We start from the raw sequence: 25,554 nt of genomic DNA, 5'->3' as shown, positions 1-25,554 counted from the left end.
GGAGATTCTGTCTTCAATCGCTTTTTTTCTCGTTTCTCGGATGAGTTGGTGGTGGGCGTTGGTGGCAGCTCTGAAGTTGTTGTGGGCTTCTGTGGATTTGGTGTTCCTCCAGGCCTTTTCGAGGCGGCGGTAAGTGTGTCTGGACTCTTGAAGTTCGGTGGTAAACCATCTGGCTTTCTTAGCGTGGGTGTTGTTGTTTTTCTTGAGGGGGGCTATCGTGTTGGTGTTGGCGCTGTTGGAGATTCATCTGCGCAGGGTACGGACTGCTGTGTTGGGGTCGCCTTTTTCTTCCATGGTTGGGGTGGAGTTGCTGAGTGATGAGGTTAGCTGGTCATCGGTGATTCTAGCCTAGTTTCTTCGTGGGAGCAGGTGCTGGTGTCTGTGGATGGTGGGTGTTCCGAAGGTGAAGTGGACACATCAATGGTCAGTCCATGGGAGTTCGGTGGTGTGGCTGAAGGTGATGGAGTTTCCTGTTGTGAAGAGGGGGTCGAGGGTGTGTCCTGCTGAGTGCGTGGGTTCGGTAACAATCTGGCGGAGTCCAGTGTTGTGGAGGTTGTCCTGGAGGGATGCGGTGCTGGGGTCCAGTTGGTTGTCAAGGTGGAAGTTGAGGACTCCCAGTAGGATGTAGTTGGTGGACACAATGGCATGCGGGGAGATGATGTCCGTTATATCAAAGACGGGTTTTAATATTCTGTGAAAAGTAATTGGGTGGTATGTTTATATATGTAACAATGGATGAAAAAAGGTGATTATGTAAATCTAGAAGACTCCAATATTAGCCAAGTGAGAGATGAAGGACCAAACATAATTTAAAGAAAGATGTAGTTGATTAAAATTACCCTCTGAAAGTGACATAAGTTTAATACAAGAGAAAAAAATACAATGCTTGGCTCAATATGCCCTATAGTATACTATGAGCATGGAATTCCTTCAAAATGTGCCACCAAAGTTTCATTAATGATGGGATTCTACATCAGTTGAATGTCACTGGAGTGCTAAACTGTCACACACTCCAGGCAAAATGTCTACAAATGCTGCTGCAGCTGCAAAAGGGAGGCTTTGTGTCAAGGTCCTGTTCATGGGGAGGAAAGACTCTGGTTGTCTCTCCCCGATTAAGATGCAAGAGGACAGCAGTAAGAAAAACTTTATTTATGTTAACTTGGGGAGCGCTTCCTTGCTCTTGGTATTTCGGTGGTTTGAAACCACAGGATCTGCAAGGCCTTACAAAAGGCTCCCTATATTGTCTAGAACAGCTTTAGCTAGATGGTACAGTTGTGAACCTTAGGAGATGGGGTAAAGAAGTGCCTACAGTATAAGTTATGTGTAAAAGAAAATCTATCATGTTCTAGAGTGTGTAAGTATGCGCGGAAGGGCAGCCAAATATCTGAGCGGCGAGATGTAGGGGGCTACATGCCAGCATAGTCCTACCCAACACTCACACATCAGCCCATACACTCCAGACACTCTGAGGGAATGGGCGGCCTGGCACTTCCCCAGCGTAGCGCAATCTACCTCTTACGCAGTAACCACGCTAGGGGGACGAGGTGACGGAATGGGAGGGGTAAGTTTTGTGTGTTGCCCAGTAGTGCGATCAGAGGGTCTGGGGTCATCTCCGTTTCAATCATGGCGGATATGTGCACGTAGACTGCTACCCAGTAGGCGGCCACCACCAGGCATGTCCAGGTTAAATGTTCAAAATCCGCTCCTGGAGCATGGCACTTCAGACATCTATCAGATCTGGTATGATCAAATTTAGCAATATCTAATGGGGAAAGATAGCACCAATGTATGTATTTGAAATGTACTAATTTGTGCGTTTGACTGATTTGTGCACAGCAGTAGGTCCATATCTGATCAGTAAGTGAAACCCCCCCAGCTTGGTCTCCCAGACCCCCCGCGCTTGCGTGGTGGTATCTGGCTTCAGGGCCATACATGAATGGTACATTCTAGATGTCATGTATCCTCTGTCTGCAGCAGTGACCTCCTTCGCTGGAGGTGGAAAATTCCCAGGGGCCAGCAGGTAGGAGGGCATAGAGGACAGCAGAGTATTCTGGAGTCGCTGGAAAATCAAAAGGTCTATTTAGGGTTTGTGCCGTGCCTGTGAGTTTTCTGTGAGGTGTCGGTTGTGGCCACCTGGGAACAGGTCGCCCATAGTGAATAGGTTATGCTGGCATAGTGTGAGTGGGAGCCATGGGTTATCATGAAGGGGAAGGGCCCCAAAGTAGAAAAATCCTCCGCCCAAGAATGTGCCGCAGCCTTCACCAGGCCCAGCATGTTGTGGAGACTGTCTGGACATGTCAGATCTCCAATTGTATGCCCTTGGGTAAGATCTGTGAGTGTATGAGTCCATCCAGCTGGGCGTGCTCAGGGCGAAGATACGAATGCGGGCGTCAGGGTGGTAACAGCGATAGGTGTAGTGGCATTGGGCGGGCAGGTAATATAGGCAGAAGTCGGAAACCTCAAGTTCCCCATGTTTGTGGGGAGAGTAAGGGTGTCCCAGCGTGCCTGGGGCGATCTCTCGCCCAGACTAGTCGCAGAAGAATGCCACGTAGAGTACGAAAGAAAGTCTGGGGATGTTAGAGAAGAGATATAAATAGCGGGGAAGTACAACCATCTTAATAATGGCCAAGCGGTCAGCTATGCAAAGGGGTAGTCGGACCCAGCGGTCTACCTATGCCGCGAGGGCTGCTATTGCCGGGCCATAGTTGCGCTGTAGAATTTGGTCTCTATTTCTATGAAGGTGGATACCCAAGTATTTGCCACCCTCCTCAGCCCATCTGAAGGCGTAGTCCGGAGGTGGTGATTGGGCTGTGTCCATCAATGGAAAAAGCTCTGATTTTGTCCGATTGATATGGAGTCCTGAAAGGTCCTCGTAGCGCGCAATCTCCTGCACGAGTGGGGGTAGATTGTGTTGCGGGTGCCTAATAATAAAGTAGGACGTTGTTTGCATAGAGAGATAGCAATAGAGGGACGTGGGTGAGTTGCAACCTGCAGTGTGAATGCTGATCTTGCAGAGCACGGACCAGTGGGTCCATCACAATTATGAGGAGGAGGGGTGCCTCACAGCACAGGGAACATATTGGTAATTGCACCATTAATCTGAAGGGGAGCTGTGGGTTTAGTATATACGAGAGAGGAACCGAGGGGGGGGGGGGCTGGGGGTATGGGGACAACCAATTTACCGAGGACAGCTCACAGGAAAAGCCATTCGAGGGAATCTAATGCCTTTTGGGCATCCAACAGAGCCACACCCACCGGTGTGGCATGTTAGACTTTGTTGAGCATGGCGAATATGGTGAATAGTTTAAATGAGGGCGAGCGATGCAGCACAAAACCTGACTGGGCCGGAGAGATAATCTGCTCCATCAATAGAGCTAGTCTAGTGGCGAGTACTTTTGCCAGTGTTTTATTATCTAAATTTAGCAACAATAGGGGACGGTAGGAGGCACAGCGACTGGGGCCCTTGCCAGGTTTCAACAATATCCTCACAAATGCCTAGCAAAGTGTAGATGGCAGCATGCCACTTATTAATGATTCGGTGTATAGTGTAAGGAATTGTGGTGCAAGTTGTTGCTTAAAAGCTTTATAGAAAGCTCAGGTCAGGCCGTTCAGTCTCAGCACCATGGACCAGTCTAGAGCCGGGATAGCTTGCATCACCTCCTCCAGGGTAAGAGGTTCACTGAGAAACTCCCAGTGACCATTGAGGTATTAGGAGATCTCAGAAGAAGCGTCAGTACCATGGGAGGCATAGGGCTCCTGTTAATACCGCTTTAATTCAGTCAGGATCGCTCTCCACCTATGATAAAAGCTCCAGAGTCAGTGCGGAGTTCGGCCATGTAATTTTGCAGCTGGTCTGGGTGCAATAAATGGGCCAGGGTGTGGCCCCTCCCTATTACGGCTAGCCTTAGCATGTTTGCCGAGGTATGCAATGTCTCTATCCGTGAGCTTGCAGTGCTCCGCCAATAGATCCGAGCATTGGTGCAGTTGGGCCTCACAATTGGCCACAACCATCTGCTCCAGGTCCCACAGCATGCGCTTGATCCATTGTAGCTGAATGCGAATATCACGGAGTATGCCTGGGTGTTTGGAGATGCACACTCCGCAAAAGAATGCCTTTAAGGCCTCCCACAGACCTGCCTGGGTGGATACCGTGCCTCTATTCAGTGTAAAATATTCGGTAAGGGAGGTTAAGGAATTCACTACGGAACACTGGGTCAGGGAGAGCTTCACTGTGAAACCTCCAGCTACGTGCAAGGGTACAGCTGTAAGAGATCTCTAATTTAAGCAAAACTGGGCTGTGGACTGGGGAAGGACCGCAATGGCAGAGATCCCTAGGTGGACATGTGGTGCAGAGTAAAATGTAAATCCTGGGGTAGATTTGTGGTGGGTGCGCCAAGCGTCTAGCAGAGCATATATATCAGTGATTTTACAAAATATTTCTCTAGCACGGGTCTTGTCGGTAGGTGTTACACTGGTTGAGTCCGTTTGTAAACAATGTGGCATGTTAAGGTCACCACCCAGTATTAAATGGCCTACCTCAAAGCCTTCCGGGCGGGTATATAAGGCCTGGAAAAAGTCAGGATTGTCGGCATTTGGGGCATAAATGTTAATCAATAAAATATTTTTGTCTTCTAAGATACCCTGCAGGAGTAAATAATGGCCATGAAGGTCAGAGTGGCCGGTGCGGTAAAGGAAAGGGAAGTTTTTATGGATCAGGATGTAAGATAGGAGCTATAACATGAGAAATATCGATGTTGGTTCCAGTGTTTGGCGAAAACGTGATCAGTGCGGGGAGGTAGGTGGGTCTGTTGTAGGAAAGCAATTTTGATATCGTGCCTATTCAGGTGGGAGAGTACCTACTTCCCTTTCCACTGGTTGTTAATGCCACGGATGCTCCATGATATGACCGGGATATCAACCATTCTGGTCATTGTAGAGGCTGATAACATCTGGAGAGGATGGGATACCGATTAGCGAGAAGCAAGTGATGGTGTGCATTCGGTGACATGTGGTGTAGTATGTAGCAATAAAAGACAATCTAACTCACACAAAAAAAAACTCCCCAAGTCCCCCTACCCATACCAGATCGAATGTTATCCAGTGAATCCCAAGTGGAAAAGAAAAACAAAAAAAATAAAAGAAACCCCAATACACAACAGTTGGTGAATTAGTTATACAGTGCAAATAGTTAACTACCTTCTAGTAGAGAACAATACTGTGGACTAGTTACAGAACCATAGGTTCGGCACCCATCAAGCTGAGGCATCGCAGGAGGAGGGGGCGAGCGTTCAGACAGTTTTGGCCCAGGCTGCGCAGACTATGATAGTCAAGACAAGGGGGAGTCCATGCAGTAAGTTTTATAGAATGCAGCCTCAGCTCCAATGCAGCGAAAGTGATAGAAAAGCTGGAGCGATCAAAGAGATTTGTCAGGAGTTTTTCCATGAAGTCTTTTGGGAACCCCTTGTTGGTGTTCTCTGCAATTTCTGAGCAATGTGATCGTTGCAGGCGTGAGGCAGAGCACAGGGCAGCAGGTCAGTACTAGTGCATTATCAAATGGCAGCCCTTCAGCAGGGCAGTGCTGCTGCAGGCCCCAAGTAGGCCACCAGGTTTTCAGCCGTCAAAGGGTGCTGCAGTATGGGCCTCCTGATTTCCTCCCGAGATGAATCCCACCGCTGTCTAAAGAGGGGTCTAGTGCCAGCAGAGTTTAATGCAGGCCCTGCACTTACCACCACAGACATGCTCAGGCGTCTGCCCTGCAGCCGCGAATGGTCTCCGGCCCATCTCCACCAGAGCGCCATCAGCAGGTCTCCCAGCGGATCTATGATGCGGCTGCTGCACAGCCCGGCCAGTAGCAGGCATCAGCCTGGGGGCACGCACCAGGCCTCAACAGCCGCCACCCGCCTCCTCCCGCAGGTCATCCTAGCTGGCAGTTGTCAATGCCGGAGGAGAGCCTCAATCAGCAGGTTACTCCGGCTGCAGCACTTGATCTGTAATCCCATGGAGTAGCCCCAGGGGAAAGGAGAGAGGAGCCTGTGCGTGTCACCAACGGGATCAGGTGTTTGCAGCATTACACTTAACAACCAGTGCTTTTCCTAACTGTCCACCAAACAGCATGTTATTGCAAGGGTAATCTCCCTTCGGTGCATAGTTGGCTATGGGAACCATTTTAAGAAAAAAACACAACCCTCCATTAGGCAGTACTAAAAACTGGACTGGAGCTCACCAATAGACAATCTAAGGTCAGTGATCAGTGGACCAATGAGAGGATATGACTTCAGAAGATCAGTGTGTAGATTTCTCAAGAGGTCAAGTTTAAATTCAAACACACTGCTTTATTCCCTGCAGACATGAGACTATTACATTGATACTCATACATGTCATGGTGTTGTAATAGCTTAAAGGCTATGTAACTGTCCATCTCATAATGCCATACTCCCAACATATTGGTACCACTTTTAAACCAGCATGGCAAGAACAACTGGTTAGAAGATTTCAAGTCCTTCAAAACCCTTTCAGAAAGCTTTACTTCTCCAATAAAAATTGCAAAAATGTCCCCTAGCAAGCACAAAATAGATTACACAATGTGAAGAAAGGTTGTTAAAAATAAAGGAGGGAACTGTGACAAATCCAGAATTCAGAATATAGCAAAATGTAAAACCAGCACCTAAAGACCCCACTAATAATAATAAGAAAAGCTATAGAACTAAGATGCAGATGAAAAAAACGCAAACATGGGTTCTTCAAGCTTTAGCCTTAAAACTTGTAGAGCCCGGTTTTCTGGGAAGGCTCATTAGTAGGAAAATTGAGTTTAATTATTGGTTTAAACTTTTAGGATGTGCTTTTCCGAGTCCCATCCACCAGCTGGACTTATTGTAGCACTAATGAAATATGATATAGATCCTATTTTTTTGTTTATATTGTTGATGAATGAATGAATGAACATTTGTAAAATGTGTGGTTACCCAGGGGTATCCCAGCGCTAAAACACCAAGTAAGCTACGAGAAAATGAATGGAAAAGAAAGGTTTTCAAGAGTTTTCTGAACTTAAGATGGTCAGGTTCAGAGCGTATGTGGAAGGGAATGCTGTTCCAGAGTCTGGCAGCATTATATGAAAACAGTCGGCCTCCACTGCGTGCACGTTTGATCGTAGGTACACAGTTTAAGCCTTTTTCCCTGATCTGAGGGTTCTGTTGGGTACATAGGGTTGACTCCAGGTACAAATCAGAGGCGGGCCCTTTCCTGACAGTGATTTGAGGGGGATACAAAGGGCTTTAAATTTGACTCTTTCCTGGACGGGAAGCCAATGTAAAGTAGCGACGGCCGGCCTAGCAGAAGAATGTTTGGGAATGTTCAGCAGCATATGTGCCACACAGTTCTGTACGATTTGTAATCTTTTAATGGTGGCCAGGGGTCTCCCAGGTATAGCGCATTGGCGTAATCAAGCTGCGAAAGTGCAAGGGCCTGCACCAGTAGTCGTCTCGCCGCAAACTGGAGCATAGGAAATATCTTTCTAAACCTTCTTAGTAATCCATAACAGCGTGCTGCCACTATGCAGAATTGCTCTCTAAAATCTAGATTGCAATCAATCCAGGCTCCTAGACTCTTAACTCGATTTATTGAGGCAGGGGGGGACCTAGGCAGTTAGGCCACAGGTGATCCATATTGGGGGGGGGGGGGATTTCCCAAAGAGCAAGAGTTCAGTCTTGGATCCGTTAAGCTTCAAAAAAGAACTGCTTATCCAACTAAAAGCTTTCTGGAAGCAGGTGGCCAGATCAGGGTCTAACTGGTTAGATTGCTTCAAGGAGACAATTAATTGAGTATCGTCGGCATAAGAAACAACCAGTACCCCGAATGGGAGTACTGTTTCCGCCAATGAACTCATGTAAATGTTGAACATCGTGGGGCTCAGGGAGGATCCCTGTGGGACCCCACAAGTCAGTGAGATGGACTTCGAAGAGCATTTTGATTATGAATTTATTTTTTTTCATTATGAATTTTATTGTATATTGTCTGTTTCCTGTTTTAATTTTTGATGTTCTATTTTATGGTTGCAAAAAGAACCGAATAAAGAATATTTGACTGAGATCCCATTGTGGCGAAGGTACTATTCTCGATTGTTCCAAATGACGACCAGCCAACACACTAACCTTTCAGATACTTCTTTTAACAATCTTCCAGAAAATGTTGTATTTGACAGATAAACATCTAGTGCATGGGTTATAAAAAATCTTGTATTCCAATTGTTGAATCTTCTTCCATTGCATTTCTACCCATCTTAAAAATGTATCTCTTTCCTCGAAAAAGTCAGTTCACTTCTAGCACGGTTTCTGTAAGTTTTGGGCTCAGGCTCAAATGACCATCTGAGCGATGAGGATAGCAGTCTGCCAGTTCCCCTTTATGTCATATATTAATGAAAAATCATCAATTACTGCTGGGTGCCCTTGTTGGCACTTGTGCTTCACATTGGTAATGTCACATGCACGTTGGCAACAAAAAGAGATGATGTTGACTATGGAAACCAATTAAAAAAACAGAGGTCTCCTTCGTAGTCACACTCTTAAAAGTACCAAATAAATATAAAGCTAAAGCACAAACATGATTTAATACTTCTTTGCTCTAAGACGAACAATCCTTTGTAAAGCATAAAGCAAAACATGCATTATTTTATGCACAAGGCTACTCCTTGAACCTCTTGAAATCGAAATGATACAAAACGCAATTAGATGCAATATAGTGGACGTGCATATCTGCTTTGCTAATGGCCATTACCTACTGTGATTAATAGAAACGTGTTGTCATTTTCAAAATGAACAAGTCGTCTTACTTTGTACTCTCATGGAACTGTCATGCATTGCATAAAGTTCTCCTTACTAGGTCAAAAATAATGCAGCACTAACCTCAAGACACCAAGTCCAGGCCATGTAGCGTCTTCAATGTAGGACAGTCCGGCAGTTTGGGTCACTTCTTGTCTGAATTCCTCCCGCATATGTAGTGTGCATGTCAGGATTGGGATCTTTGCTTTAAGGCAGCCTACTAACTGGTCAATATCTTCTGCAGCTGTGCCTAAAACTATAAAATTACAAAAGAAATAATATAGATGATCGAAAAGACATAAATATATATATGATCAAAGTGTTTCCATTAAAATGTCCACAAGCTTAGCTGTTATAATAGAGGCTTAACTCTAAACCCTTTACTCTGGGCACCGAGGTAGTCACTGGAGACTGGGTAGTATTGGTGGAGCTTGCTGATGGATTCCAAATGGATAACTATGTCACACTATATTTGCACTTGAGCAGTTAGTATTACAGAGGTTTCTTAAAATCAATCATTTAAGTGTCCTTTCAGAGCTATGAACAAAAATTAAAAGCATTTTCTGTTGTCCACCACAAACACAGTTCTATCACTGATGCCATAAAATGTTCTCTGACCATGGCAAGTCTATGCAGAATGGTCCAGGCACCCTTAGCAAGCTTTCGGGAAATATCAGGCTACTAGTGATTGGCAAAGGTCTAGATTTCCAGTTGGTGGTGACACACAACTGTTAATAACTAATAATGACTTGGAATTGTCATCTCCGGAACATGGAGGAAGATGCCAGATTAGCAAAGAAATATAAAAACAGTCAAGACAAAAACTGAAACCAGTATAAAACAGTTCCTCAAAAATAGGCAAAATACTAAAGTAGTATCATGCTGTGTTTAGAAATCCTTAAAGGATCTGCCGAAGTGGAGTGAGGTAGTTTAAATATAGGAAAGAATGAAATGGGTTTTAACATTTTTAAAGGATCAGAGGGTTCAGAAATCGTCCCAACCATCAATAACGTGTGTATTTATTTTCTTGTTACAGCAAGGTGTATGTTTTCGAGAGAAGACTCACTGACAAGATGGGTTTAGTGTTTTTATTTTTTTATTGTGTTTTTCTCTATTGATTATATCACTGCATTGCTATAGCTATGCGGTATACTGCTAAAAATTATCGGACACATCTTTGCATTATTATGATTCTCTAAATGGAGCTGTCCCAAATGTTTTTATTAAAAAGAAGAAAAAAAAGACTCTGAAAATGCATTCATTGGTATTGCACCATTTACTTTAATAGGTTTGTTTATGCTCATTCTTTTTGAATTAGTTATTAACGGACCTTTAGCTGTAACGGTCTATAACCCTTTTTATAATAATGAAACAGGACAAACTATTCTACATCACAGTCCTGAAAGTTCATTTAAAAGGTCAGTCATTTTACTAGAAGAGGTCAGTATTATTTTGGATTTATTTCTATATTGCTTACTCTGTATTAGCAGCAGAGAGATTCAATAGGTCCATACTTGTAAAATTGATCGCACAATTTTAAAAGTAAGTCCTTTGAAAAGAGGTATAGCATAGAGCACCAGACGGGATTTTCTGTCAAATACGGGGTTGAAGATCACAAGTGAATTTCCAAGGCTTCTGTTTGAGTTTCTGCATCACTGATGTTCGAGTCTATGCTAAATGGGTCCCATTGTATTTTAAAATGTCAATGTAACCCTGACACTTAAGGATTTTTCCCAGTGCACCCACCTGCTTCACACTAAGTGGCAAATCGTTTCTGCAGCGTGACATACCAGAATATTGCAGGATTTGCAAAGCAGGTTAAGCAGGTTTTTACTCTGACCGACTTAGAAAATTGAGACTGGTGATCTAACAAACTTGGATACATTTAGTTTTTTACATATTACTCACTTGCAGTTACATTTCATTTCAGAAGATGGCAAAATATGATACAAGCAGAATTTAATATAGGACTCTACAAACATGGATATCATACATAAGCTTAGAGTAAGACTTCTTGTTTTTGCACTCGATACTTGCGCTATAAGAAATAAAGGAGCCATCCAAAATTATACAAAATACAGAAAATTCATTCAGAAGGGCACAAAATTGGGGGTTTAAATACTCCAAGTTAAAAACCTTGGTGCAGAAAAAGAAGGAAAGAATGGTAGGTTGTAAATGCTACAGAAAACATTGCAATCTTTTCCATAAAATTCTGTCATTATAAAATGTTTGTAGAGAGACTCTACAAATGTATCCTCTTGACACACACACGCACGCACACTGACCAATTACCCTAGTCCTGCACCATAACTGTCCTTATCCTGTTTTTCTGGTTGGAGGTCCAGCTTTATTTAATGGGAGGATGGCTGTGTGCAAAGGAGCAACAGAAGGAACAGAAGGAACTGCAGAGTTCCAGAATCGCCATGAAGATACATATCCTTAATATTTTCCCCTATTCCCAACGAATTGGGACACAATACACTGCCCTAAAAATGCCAGGGAGGGGAGACATGATATGCCATATTAGGCTTCAAGCAAACGGAACGCTGAGTACCCATGGACCAAAAGCTGAATCTGTGCAGGGAAAGCACATCCAGGAAGCAACGTCAATAAAAGTGATATGGGGTAGTTTTAGCTGCTATACCACAATTCTTTGCAATGGAAACGTGGTCTTATCTCTAGTGAAAAAAGTGTGAAGCCTCTAAGAGTGTTAAACTCACATTATGACATAAGGTTTCGCTATTCATTAAACTCTATACATGGCAAAAATAGCCTTCACCACTTTGGTGAAGTGGGTAAAACCATCACTTAGTGATGAAAGTATTTAGTTTGCTTGCTATGATGGCATTTTGGTTACAATCTTCAAGATGGCAAGAAAGATTCTGGATGTGATATGAGTGGGCATCAGGAACCAATAGATTACAGGCCTGCATGGCAAGCTCACAGAAACCAGCATTAATGAATGGAACATTATTTTTGAGTGCTCCGGTAAAAATCCAAAGTTACCACCAGAGTTATAAAAACGTAAATGAAAAAGTAAGAGAAATTACATCATAAAAGGGCAATGTTAAACATCAATAGGAGATGAGGGGGAAAAGATCTTCCAAACCAGTCTCTGAGATGGAGCTCAAGCCTGTGGAGACAGAATGCCCATTAATGATGGGCACCTTGGGTCGAACTGATGTAACTATCCATGGTAGATCAATTCTTGAAGGTGGCTATTTCATACATGTTCTATGTGAGCTGAAGATTCCTTGCATGGTTCTCCTCTGGGTTGAATCAAATTACAATCCCTCTAATGCAACCTGTTCAGAGAATTATGGTCCTTTGGAATCTTTAAAATATTTTCAGAAAAAGTGGAGCAAGATCATTAACCTGCATCAACAACATACTCAACATCTCCCGCCTAATCAACAACAAAGAATGCATTACCATAGAGTACAATAGAGACTAGTGATTAATTGCTTAATCATATCATATGTGAGCTGTACAGACGTGACCATCTGGAGCCAGCTTCGATTTCTCCCTGCTCCTTCTAACACATCAATGAGCATACACTTCAACATTAGGTCGGAGGAGAAGCAGGGAGAAAATGGAACTACAGGGGAAAACAATTAGTAACATGCACTTCAGCATTAGCACCCCTCTCACTCCAGCACAGCAGAAGCAACCACATACAGGTGAGGTTGTTGCTAACTACTGGTAGTGGGAAACAGCAGACAGGCTCCTACTGTTCAGTTTGCCACAGATCTTTCACACCCCTGCAGCCCAAGGAACAGTTCAGCTTATGAAGGCACATGCAGTTTTAAGTGCAGTGATGAACCACTCTTCTTGGTAGGCATAATGGTAGCCAGGAAGGAGTCATGCTTCATGTTCAACGGAAGCCACATTATATTTGTAGTCTTGTCTCCTTGCAGCCATCGTCAGCCCATGCAGATGAGGGAATGTAAGAGGTTTAAGGAGGGAATTTGGGTGTGGAATTGAGTTCTGTCAACTGGAGTGGGGACTATGCATTTAAAAATAGTGATTTGCACCCTGAACTAGAGATGCTACTGCCATACCTTCCATTCCTCTTCTAAATTCCTTCTACTCAGAATATCACTCGGGCTTGTATTGAATCACAAACACTAAGTCCAGTCCCTGGTACAGATCGAGGCATGCCAGCTTTGCAAAGAAGAAATGACAGTAAGGAACAGAGTCTCTTGTGAGGCAATGGGATACAGATTTATCTTAGAATGAAACCTGGGTAGTTCGGTACATTTGTTAAATCAATGTGTCTGAGTGGGAGTTGTTTATCATTCAAACAGTGTAAACAGGGACAACCATATGTGGTTACCTGCTGATGTCATCAGAGGACTGAAGCGCACACATATGCCTTCATCTTCAAGCTCTACTGCATCAACCCCGCTTGCAGGAACCAACAATGCCAACTGTTCCCCTAACTGGAGAGAAACACAATTTTTGTAAAATAGTAAAAATCAGTATATTGAATTCTTTTTTTTTCTCACACTATGAATCATAGGAGATTTTACTGTGTATGTCGATGCTAAAAAAAAAAACTTCACTGGGAATGATTTTAAAGTTTATGCTGGAGGTGGTTACTCTTCAGTAAAAGGCGGACAAAAGTTACAATTGTAACAATATATGAATTCTACATGAATGGGGAGAATGCCAAGTAACCATAATCACAAACAGATATAAAAACTATGTATAGACATGCCCCAAACAGAGAAAGAATGACCATGCATTGGATCTTAAAAAACATAAGAGATCGGTCATGATTATGTTTAAAGGTTGCTTCTTTCACATGTAGACTTGCATTAAATATTCCCTTTGACAAAAGCTGTGACTTCAGTAGCTAAACTGGAATCTAAAGTCATGCAAGATATGAATTACTTTGTATGCTTTGCCACTGCTACAGCCACTGAAATACTTTGGGCTCTGCACCACAGGGTTGCTTGTACTGGGGCTATCAGTACCTTGGTGGTTGGGGCGGGGGGGGGGTATCTTACCCACTGATTGAGGGCATCGCAAACATCTCTGTCAGTGACGGACTGATCTTGAGTTGTCATTGACGAAGTACCATAGTGCAGTTGACCTAAGCAGAATAGAGAAAAATATTTACTATTCGATTATTATGTGCTATTTAGACGAACAGTTAATACAAGTATTAAACACTCCATTATCTTTTGACACACATGGAAATAAAGTTCAGGCATCGCATGGGTTAAAAGGCATGTTTTTCCAAGGCAAGAGGCAGTGAATATAGTTTGGGTGTCATCAAAAGCTATCACAGTTTTGACAGACTGAAAGTCGTGTGCGTAAGTATACTAATATTTGGGTCTGAGTTTAGCCAAAATTCATGAGTTTTATCTCCGTACAAGTAAATGACAGTGTGCACAAAATATATGGTAGGATATTGTTCAATAAGGTGTGCACACATTGCGTGGTTTGACAGCGCAATAGTCTCTAGTTAAGTGTACACATCATTAATCTCTTGTGACGAGAGAAGCAAACGTGCACTGCCTGATCCACACATTTTATCTCTGTAAAAATATTCTGTGGATTTGATCCAAACTCCGTTTACTAGATCACGGTTCACAAGCTATATAGTTCTCACCAATGCATGACTTTAAACAACAGAGCAGGAAAGGGCATTAAAACATTCACGAAATAATTGTGTTATATAATGCTTTTTCTTTGAACTCTGGGCCAGCCAAACCCTTCTAGGGTGTGTGCACTGCCATTCACCTGTGGTGTCAAAAGAACTTTGGTACTAGTGCATTTCTTTTGTATAGAATAAGTAATCATGGCTCTCCAAAAGAACCTCTCAAAGCAAAATTCCTTGTCCACTTCAAGATCATAGGCCAAAGCACTTGCAAGCAGACTATACAGTAGAAGTATAGCAGCAGGTCTTGAATGCAGTATACTCTTTTAGTGTCTCCGGCACATCCATAATGCTCATTTGATGCAGACTTGTGTTGGGTTTGGTGCAGGTGAGGTGATCATTGTAACTCTTGGGCACGCTTTCTTCTAGGCTAGTGTTGGCCTGCCTTTCAGACCTCAATCAGCAGGAAAAGCTTCAAGGGTCAGGGGCAACTCTATTCACTCAAAAAGCAGTCCAACGCGAGCTCTTCCAAGCTAAAGCTTAAAATTCATTACTTTATTTGACTGCAGGAATGTTTTAACTTTCAGGAGAAAAGCTTCCAGGTGTCTTGTTCCTGGTATGTAATTAATTGTGTTTGAAGCTTAAGTCCAAAATGAGTGTGACTTGTTGACTCCACAGAGGTGCACAGAAGCGAAGCCACATCCTAGTCAGGTGTGTCAGTTCAAATGTATGCAGCATTTTAAGGTAGGAAACAAGATTAACGAGTGACTTACTTTTGGTAATGAACTTTCTAGTGGATTCTCTATCTAACCGCTGATTCCTCAGGCATCAGACTGGGTCCAGAAACTTTGAATCAGTACTCCTCCATGCTGGCAGGTGGCATTGTGTGGCCTACGCAGACACTGTCCCGCTCCGGAAGTGACGAGCCAAGTCTCATATAAACGCCACCCATGCAACGAGCAGATTTGCATATAAACACCACCCATGTGCACTGATGAAATTTGCTTTCTCAAGCTGTCCGCATCCTCAAGCACACAGACTATTGACAGATTGATTAAGACTAGATGCAAATTTCTAAATTTGATCTTTTCAGATGGAAAAAGCATCTGTTCACAAAACAGGGAGTTGGAAGGGTCGGTGAGTGTAAGAAATTGGGTTATTAGTTGAGGGGGTAAGTACCCACCGCAAATGATAAGCTGAATACTTGACAGGGTGAACCATAAATATACTACATTAACCTGAACTCAATCCCATAGTAGCTATGACACAGAGCAGATAGGCTAAACTTAGAAGTAATGTGCAAAGTATTTATGTAGTGCTAAAATAGCAATACAGTCAACATGCAAAATAATAAAAATCCCAACATGAATTAGAAAAATAGAGTAAAATTCAATAGACGAGATTACACCAAAATGATAAAAAAAAATCCAATAAGGTAACAGACATGAATTAAAAGTAGTTGTTTAACTATTAGTCTAAGCAGTCCAATTTCTGCAATACAGAAGTCATACTTAGTATTGCATCCCAGTGTTTACCCGTGGAACAGCCATACCTTATACAGTGAAAATAGCTTTAGGGCATTTTCAATGTACCAACATGTTTAACAATAAACATATACATGTCCTGCTTTTAAATACCATGCATCCTGCCTTTATAAGCAATAAGGGCTAATTGGGAGTTACTTATAAATATTTTAAAGGAAGATTTAGGTATGCCAAAGGGTTATTTTGATAGGTAAAATGTACAGTTAAGAGCTGCACAGACAGGCTACTGGTGGCAGGCCTGCTGTCATGTTTGATTCTGTAGTGGATGGAAGAATATGTGCTGCAGTCCACTTAGTGACATTTAAATTACAGACACTGAGCACACCTTGGTACCAGATACTAGGGACTTATAGGTAAGCTACATATGCTAATTAGGAGAATACCAGTTTTAACATGGTGAAAAGAGGAGTACAAGCCCTTTATCACTGGTTAGCACCGGTAAAGTGCCCAGAGTTCTATAGCCAGCACAAATTGGGTTCGGCAAAAAGTTTGAGTAACAGAAAGGGAACATTTCCAACAGTTAGGAATCTACCAGGAAGATCATCACCAAAGACCTCCACAAAGATATGATCACCTACCCAATAGTCACTGGTGTGACCTATGTAAAAGCTAAGTTCTCTCTTAGGGTCCAAACGATGGAGCCACTCTTCCTTCTTACAGAGAAGACGTTAGTACAAGGAATGCCGGAAGGGTTATAGCCGGCCTAACACCTTCAGAACTCAGGGCAGGAGAGGCGGCAGCAGCAGCAGAAAGGCATATAGGAGACCAGAGCTTAATTCTAGAAGGAATGTCTCAGAAACAGCCTTCATGGGAACTCCAATGTGCAAAGTTGGTGAAAATATCCAGCCAGTGTTTATGGATAATGCCCTTAGCCACCTCTGGGTGTAACTGCCATGTGTGGTCTGCTAAGCATCGACAGCGGAGCTCATCCACCCTGGCATTTAGAGATCTCGCAAGATTGTTCACCACCAGAGAAACTCCTTGGCAGCCCAGCCACCTTGAAGCATATAGCCTCCTGGCACAAGACCCAAGACCCCACCCAGCCCTGCTTTCACATGGTGGTGGTGTAATCAGTGAGCACCAGCACCGGTGGACATGAAGGCCTTCAACAATAAGCAAATCATCCTCAACTCCAACAAATTGATGTGGAGTTGAATTTCCTCCGAAGACTAAAGGCCTTTGATCTACACCTTTCCTTGATGGCCTCCGCATCCCAGAAGCAATGCATCTGTGACCAGTGTCAATCCTGGGTGAAGCAAAGAGGAGTCTGCCACGGACCCAATCCCAATCCAGCTCAATCACTGCACATCTTTTGCATTCTCCTCTAAATTCTGGGTACAATCCAACAGGTTCCCCTGATGTGCCCACTGGGACTCCAGGTCCCACTGCACGGCTTGGATATGCCATCTGGCATGTTTTACCAGCAAGATACAGGCGGCCAACAAAACCAGGATCCAGGACAGAGGCTGAAACTTTGGGAACATAGTCCAAATGCCCTGGACTTTCTCCTTTCCAGGGGAAAGGTAAAAAAACGTTCTGTATCTAGAATGGCTCTGATGAAAGAGAGCGTCTGCGAAGGAGTCAGGTTTGACTTCGGCAAATTTACAGTGAACCCCAAAGGCATGAGATGGTTCACCATCCGCAGTCGAAGTTGGGGAAGGCTGCTACCTCTAACCCACAAAGGTGTGCTGCGACCACCACCGTCAAAGCTACAAATGCTCCTGGAATACAGTGAACCACCCGTGCCTGTGGCCCTGCAGGATGGGGATATAGTAATAAGCGTCCCTCAGTACCTGACTTCTAAAATCTGAGTAAGGCCTCTGTTCTTCTTCAGCATCAGAAAGTAGCGGAATTACCACCCAACTCCTACTTCAGAGGCTGGGGCCTTCCATGGCCAAAAGGTCCTGCACTTCCTACTGCAAAATGACCAGATGGTCTCGGATGTCCTGGGTATTGCACCTTTGCAAACTCCGATCTCAACCTCGAAAGGGCTGGGAGACCTGTTGGGCATCTGGCATTGGCGGTATTGAAAACCCCTACCTTAACCTTTAAAGGGACGAAATTGCTCATTGAAAAGACTGGATGAGGTAGATAGGCTGAAAGAGCGTGCTGTGGCCCTGCTTTCTTTAAAATGTTCCAGGGCCACTTTTATGCCAAAAAGGAGAGTGCCATCAAATGGAATGTCCATCAGGGATGCTTGGACATCCACGGAGAAGGCCCGTAGGCCTCAACCAGACGTTTCCTGGAGTGCCACACTGGAACCCTTGCTCAACTAAAGCAGTTGCACGCCCCTAAGCCTGAGGGATCACAAATTTATCTAGGTCACGGATAGCTGTGTCCGGTAAGCTCAGAAGTAATTTGGAACTGCCAGTAAGACTTGGGCCGCCGTGACCCAGAGTGCTTGGGAGTAGTGACATGAGATACAGCTGGTGTTCACTGATTGCAGAGCAAGACTCATGTAGGAAAAGATACGCTTGCCAAATGTCTCTGTTCTCCAAGACTCATGATTAGGTGGGGTGGTGAGGAAGGCATTGGGATTAACCTTACTGATAGAATGTTGCACCACCAGTTCTCTGGAATGGAATGTTGTCTAAGAACATCCAGGTCACTCCGGGCTGGTCTATGGCGCCAAGAGTCCTGCCTATCAATTGGTGGTCCAGTCTACATAGGAATGAATCTGGTCCCCCACATTGCTACAGGACTACTAAGTTTAAAACAAAAACTGCATTATGGTAATAACATAACCTTATTTTAATAAATGCATACATTCATAACTATGCATTAAAATCATTCTCATAACAAAACTGTATACCTGTTATTTCATGTTCCTGGTAAAACTTGAACACCACGACTGGAGAACTTGATTCATCCTCAACCTTTAAAGTAAGTAACATATATATATTTAACTGTTTGACTATTTCACTTTATGGCAGAAACCCAGTTATCGGGTAATGAGTATTAATGGAATAAGGGCTAAACACCACATACATGGTAGCAACATTTGTGATTAATTTCCTCTGTAGATTCTTTAGGCAAGACACCAGAATTTCTTCTGTCCCCAAGCAAGATGTAAGATTTGCTAGAGATACCTACAACACTACCGAAACATCCACGGACATCACAGGGAGCAACCAAGGGCAAATAGAACATTACAGTATGTCACAATGCACATTTATAGGTACTATACCAATGTAATATCACCATAAAATTACCCAAGGACCCTGACATTAGTTGCCTTTGAGTAGAAAGAACAGTATTATAGCAGGCAAGGCAATGGAATACATTGAGTAACCTTAGTACAATGAGGCGGTCATTAATTGTTGAAGTTCTCATACACTAACCCAGCTCTTGACAATGGCTCAGCCAAAAATATCCCTAAAGGCTTCCAAAGTGAGCTGGAAGAATCTGCAGGGCAAGCAGATTATCCACCATAAATAGTTGTTACTTTTGACTGAACAGTATTCATTTTACAAATATTCACCTATTAGTATTAACATGAGGTGCAGCAAACAGGTTTCCAGGAAAAAAGAAAATGTAACCAAAAATGTGAGCAAGACAGATCACCCACACCAAGTTTACTCTTGCATGAGAGCGCAAACATTAATGTTTTCCAAATTTACAGGACACTGCCCACATGGCTAAATTACAGATCTGCTGAACTGGTAGCAGAACCGTACCAGGAAGCAATAGTGAGTTTAACAGGGTTAGATTAGTAAGATAAACAATGTCAGGCACAGGATTCTATGTCACAACATTACACTTTGGAAAGAAAATCCAATACAATCCTGCTTGTATAGTACAGTCACTCATATAATTGCTCCTCTATATCCGATGAATAACTGATAATGCTAGTAATACAGTTAATTAAGACTGGAATATATACAATTCTATAAAGATGGCAATTTCATGGTTCATATCGGACTCATGTAGGGGATAAGGGCATTACTTAAAGTACAGCATCACCATAGGTGACCTACGTATTACACTGAAACTATCTCACTATCAACACACGGATCAATTAAAGGCTACGAAGGCTGTGTTCCAAAGTTGACTTGTTAAGACATAGATAGGTAAGAACTGTAAGGGAGAAGGCCAGCAGTTAGTTGAAAAAAAGTTCAACTAATGCTGCATACATTGAGGTACATTTACCTTATATAGGAAGCTAGCTCTATATATACTATACCAAAATGAGGTATAGTGTGCACAGAGTCCAGGGAGTCCCCAGAGGTATAGCAGAGGCTAAATTAGGTAAGTAGTAACAGCTCTCTTTGTGGTAGTGTGGGTGAACATTTAGGCTCATCCAGAGGGTGTGTTAAGCATTTATTGTATTCACTTAATCTTGGACTGATACAGTCAGAGACAGAATCCAGATTTATCAGGTAAGTATAAAAAAGATATACTCATGATTTGTATTAGAACCAAGGACTTGCCACACGTGAGTAATATATACTTTCAAAATGCAAGACTGTTTAAGGTAATGCAGTTGTGCTTGAAATTACAACTGTTACAGGTTTCTATCACTTTCAAATGCAGTTTGCATCACACAGTAAGTATTTTCAAATTACTTTTGAGTTACTTTGGATTACTTTGAGTACTGGGGTGGTATGCCTAGATATCACACCTTAGATAAGAGAAAGAAGTAGTCTAGCCTAACAAGGGTGTGGTGTGGGAGAGAGAAAAATGTGTCACCAGGCTGTGAGGGATTCAATGTAGCCCAACAATCTCTTAAGCCGTGCATCTTTGCAAGGTCTGTCAAAGCCTGATAAACCAAGGGCTTCCTACCCTTGTATTTCCAGTGGCTGTTAGTATCCCAGTTGGAAGGCAAATGTAGATTAAGATCACCGCATAGTACAATGGTGTAGGCCAGTGTGCTAGTTCTCCTGAAACCAAGTTGATGACTCCTGGGTCATCTGTATTGCTTCCGTAGATTGAGCAGAGGCTAAAGGGGGGGTTGTTAGAGATAAGACACTCAGTAATCACCCATCTGCCTAGAGTATCAGCCTTGACCCTGGGCAAAGCGATGGGGAGTCTTCTCTCAGCCAGAATTCCAACCCCCCTGGTTTTAGAGCCCTGTGTGGTGGCCCCCAAGACTCGGAACCCCAAGGAGTCTAATAGGTGCTTCTGGGAGCCCTCAATGTGAGTTTCCTGTATGCAGTTACTGTCCCCTCCCAAAGATCGGAGCCCCTGGGCCACATTTTGCCTTTTCGAGCGGTCATTTAACCCACATATATTGACAGAGACAATTCTTAATGTATCTAACTTAGCCATTTAAAGGAAAACAAAAAAACAGAAGAACAATAACACGACAGACTCCTAATATCTCGTCCTGTATCATAACAGGTGTGTTTTAGATATACATGTGTATGTGTGAAGAAGATTAAAAAACTAGTGCTTAAATTTTCTGTGCCAAACTTTCCTATTGAGGTGCCTTTCCCATCCCTCTGTGTGCTCTGTGTAATGTGGGGTGATGCAAAGATAGTATGGAAGACAAATAAACCGCATGAGAAAAACAGAAGAAAGTGTCAGATAAAGTCAAATAAAGTCAAATAGGGTCAATGGGTGCGTGGCTCAGGTCTGGTTTTTTGCAACAGACAAATTTTATATGTATTATTTCTTCCTGGATTTCAATTCCTCCAGAAACTCCCCAGCTTTAATCTCGGAGAGAAAAAACCTTAGTGCTTCCGTTGGAAATTACTTTGAGCCTCGAAGGATTCATAAGATACACTTCCGCACCCTGCTGTTGAAAAGGGGAGATTAGCTGCCTCATACGCCATCTTCGTTCAACAGTTTGATGGCAGAAGTCTGGTTTGGCGAAGAAGGTTATCCCGTTGGCTCCTTTTTTTGAGTTGAAGCGGGCCTGATCATAGATCATCTGTCTGAGGAGGAAATTTCCGAAATAAACTAGGAATACCCTTGGTTGCCCTCCTGATGGGTTGCCACTGTTGTGTTGTCGCTTCTGGTGAAAAGGGAACCGGTGTGCCCTCTGTACTTCATGATCCCAGTCCCAGCCCAGATGATCAGGGAAGGAGTCCTGTAGTAGTTTAACTATGAAGCGTCTTGGGTCATCCCCCTCCTTCCCCTCCGGAATACCTAGTAGGCGGAGGTTGTTCCGGCGCTGACGATTCTCCTGTTCCTCCATCTTTGTCATCATATCTACCATGCAAGCTGTATTGGACTCCCCCTGTTGTTTGGTGGCCAGGGCTTCTGTTTCCAGGTGTTCAGTTCGTGCTTCCACCATAGTGACCCGATCACTGATGTCAGCACAGGTTTTGTTGTCACCTCAGCCCACCCTGCAGCTTTTTAGCAGCATTCTTAGCGATACGACTGTCCACCCGAACTTCTTCGTGAAAATCTTTGATAGAGTACAAGATGGAGGCTAGGGAGGGTTCAGAGGTGTCTGTTTGCAGGCTCTTTGTACTTCCCCACTGAGTAGAGTTTAAATAGTCTTCATCCGGGGGGTATGACATTTGAGAGTCAGAATAGTCCCACTTAAGCTGGCTGCGGCGTTTGTTTTTGCTGATGGTTTTTTTGGGACGCTGAACCGTGCCTGTATCCCTGTGTGAGACCTCACTGTCCCCTTCGCTGGCCTCCTCGGATCCGTCCTCATTGGAGGAAGTCGGACTACTGTCTGACACAGAGTAGAAATCTTCCGCTCCTGCTTCAGGGGTCCAAGGAATCTGGGAGCCGGGGGGCACCACCAAGTTTTGGATAACTTTGTTGGTCCCTGCTTTGCCAGGGTCAGAGGTGGTCAGCGGGATTCCAGGGCTATTCTCCCCGAGTATATTGTCAGACACCTGTGATTATGGGGCGGGCTGAGTCAGAGAAATGGTGGTGTCAGCGTGTGGGTGCGCTGAAGCAGGGGCATGGGGGAGCCCATCTTGACCTCTTGTGGGCTCTGTTAGCGCAACCGTGACGTTTTCTGGACTGGTGGACAAGGCATCACTTTCTACAGCGCTCCCCGCTTGTTGTGCACCTGGGTTTGCACTTCCTGCTGGTAGGTTACGGATGGGAGAGGGGGGGTTTATTGCGGAGATTTGGCAGCATTTTTTTTATTCCCAGGAAAATTTTTGCAAAGGGGGGGGGATGAGCAGCTTCAGTTTTTTTGGGGTCTCTGGACAGAGCCCCTCCCCCCCCCCCCGTTTTGCCCAACAGTTTACTCACCACTTTTTTATCCCCACTGACCTCAGGCTTGGTTTTAGGCGCTCCCTCAGTGGCAGCAGAAGCGGCATCCTTGGAGTCCTTGGTGGCAGTAGGTGTTTTTAGTTTAGCGCCTCTACGTGCCCACCGGGCACTCATGACGCTCCTGCTGGCTTCGAGTGGACCCTTCAGGGATAAAATCCGATAGTCCAGGAGTCCGTTGCCCTTGTTGAAGGCTGTGAGGGATGCAGGACAAAGAATTAAAGCTACAGCAGCTAAAATCCAAACGGACCGCGCTTGCGGCACCAATGTCTTCCGAGCAGTGCGGGCAGCACAAACACATTTTTGGGCAGCCAAGTACTTCCAGAGAGAAGCCCCCTCCAGGAGAAAGCAGCCTCGATGTTCTCGTTGCACCACGGGACTGGCGTGCGTGACGATCCAGCATCCCGGTGAAAGGCGCAGGGCAGCTAGCCGAGTGTTAACGCGTCCGGCGTGAGCAGTCGAGCAGCGTGAGCTCAGGCAGATTCCATCTTGCCAACGCTTTATGTCTGATCACAATCCCTTCATCATTAACATCAGAGGACTGGGGAAACCTAGAGAGGCTTCCACCTGGAGCTTTGAAAAAGCTCTGTTACAGGACCCATTATATAAGACACATATGCAAGATTGGTTACAGGAGTTTTTAGATATTAACATTGGCTCTGCCTCCCTTATGACAGTTTGGGACACGCTAAAAGCTGGGATTAGGGGCGAGACCCTTGGATTTTCAGTGCGCATAAATAAAGAAGAGAAGATGGTGATAAATAACTTACAGGGGAAGCTAAAGATAGCTGAAACTAAACTAACCCATTGTATTCAAGCAGGGCAAGATATTGAAACAGTCCAGAAGGAGGTAGTGCTGGCCAGAGCCGGAATTGGGGCAATTTTTGCTGAGGAGACCGCTGCAAAATGGGCTAGCTCCCGGGAGAAAAACTATGAGTGCAGCGATAGTATTGGGCATCATTTGGCTGTTAGGACCAGGCAACAGGCTTCCTGCAGCGAGATACACACAATTAAACTCCCATCAGGAAGTGAGACTAATGACACTGATCTCATACGAAAGGGATTCCAGGATTTCTATTCCAAACTTTACACAGAGGAGAACCCTGGTCCAAATGACCTAATCTCAAGCGAGACTACCAGCTATCTTAGCGAGATTGATCTCCGATCTCTTTCCTCAGATAATAGGGAAATATTAGACTTAACCCCTACATGGGATGAGATACTGGAATCCCTAAACAGCCTCCCTGACGGGAAAGCTACTGGGTTGGACGGCATCCCAGTAGAGTTCTATAAGACCTTTGCCCCACAAATTAAAATAATCCTTACAGAAGTAATGACCTCTATATTTAACAGGGCGTTACCATCCATGGCCAGAATAGCTATTTTTCCTAAAAAGGATAAATCCCCACTAGAGATGAGCTCCTACCGACCTATTACACTCATCAATTGAGATTCAAAAATCTTCTCCAAAATATTAGCTAATAGAATCTCCTCAGTGGCTGAATCCTTGGTTTCAGAGTGGCAGCACGGGTTCATCCCGAAGAAAGGAACAACTGAGCATTTAGACGAGCTATCACTCTTTTTGACGCCGCACAGGCCGCCGGAGACCCGATGTCACTTACACTCTTGGACGCTGAGAAAGCCTTTGATCGGGTCTCCTGGCTATTTCTGTGGGCAGTCATGAGTAGAATGGGCTTTGGGCCAAAGATCATACAGGCGATACAAGCTCTCTACGTAAAACCAACAGCCTGTGTCTCCATTAATGGACAACTAACCGGGCAATTTGAGATCTCCCAGGGCACCAGACAGGTATGCCCTTGCTCCCCTCTGCTGTTTGCCCTCTATTTGGATCACTTCATCAAAAAAATAGAGAGAAATAATGAGATTCCCCCAGTTAACTTTCAAGGTATCTGCACCAAGATCATGGCCTACGCTGACGATCTGGCTATCACCTCACCTGATCCCTCAAATGCCATAGCGGCTCTTGAAAATGAAGCACAAAAGTTTGGGAGGCTCTCTGGCTATGCCCTGAACCAGAACAAAACTCAAATAATAACAAATAGCCAAATATCCTGGACTGACTACAGGGTAGTTTCTAAGGCCAAATATCTAGGAGTCCATCTCCTCAAATCTAGATGAGATTTTGTCACAGACAATTTAGCTCCACTGGCCATACATACCAGGAAGGCTCTGAAACAAATTAACAACCTACACCTAACCCTGGTTGGCAGATGTAACGTCATAAAGATGACATATTTTCCTAAACTCTTATATTTCTTTCAAACAATACCTCTGGAATTTAGTAAATCAAACCTGCAAAAATTCCAACAAATATTTACACAGTTTATTTGGGCATATTCTCAACCCGGGAGGGCTCTAAGGCAATTATGTTTACCAAAAGAGCGAGGGG

At 44.0% G+C, this 25,554-nt stretch overlaps 1 protein-coding gene across 1 annotated transcript in view; it reads right to left on the bottom strand.

The window, feature by feature from the left end:
- PDXDC1 (pyridoxal dependent decarboxylase domain containing 1) overlaps positions 1 to 25,554 on the bottom strand; it is a 399,349-nt gene that overhangs the window by 68,035 nt on the left and 305,760 nt on the right. The window contains exons 14-17 of the mRNA XM_078663195.1: positions 18,778 to 18,841; positions 13,826 to 13,911; positions 13,150 to 13,255; positions 8,898 to 9,069 (exon numbers count right to left, since the gene is read on the bottom strand). Coding sequence (XP_078519321.1) covers positions 8,898 to 9,069; positions 13,150 to 13,255; positions 13,826 to 13,911; positions 18,778 to 18,841 — 428 coding nt within the window. The remainder of the gene's footprint in view (positions 1 to 8,897; positions 9,070 to 13,149; positions 13,256 to 13,825; positions 13,912 to 18,777; positions 18,842 to 25,554) is intronic.

Source organism: Lissotriton helveticus, chromosome 10, assembly GCF_964261635.1.
Source record: "Lissotriton helveticus chromosome 10, aLisHel1.1, whole genome shotgun sequence".
Lineage (NCBI taxonomy): Eukaryota > Metazoa > Chordata > Amphibia > Caudata > Salamandridae > Lissotriton > Lissotriton helveticus.
This window is presented reverse-complemented; position numbering and strand designations above follow the sequence as displayed.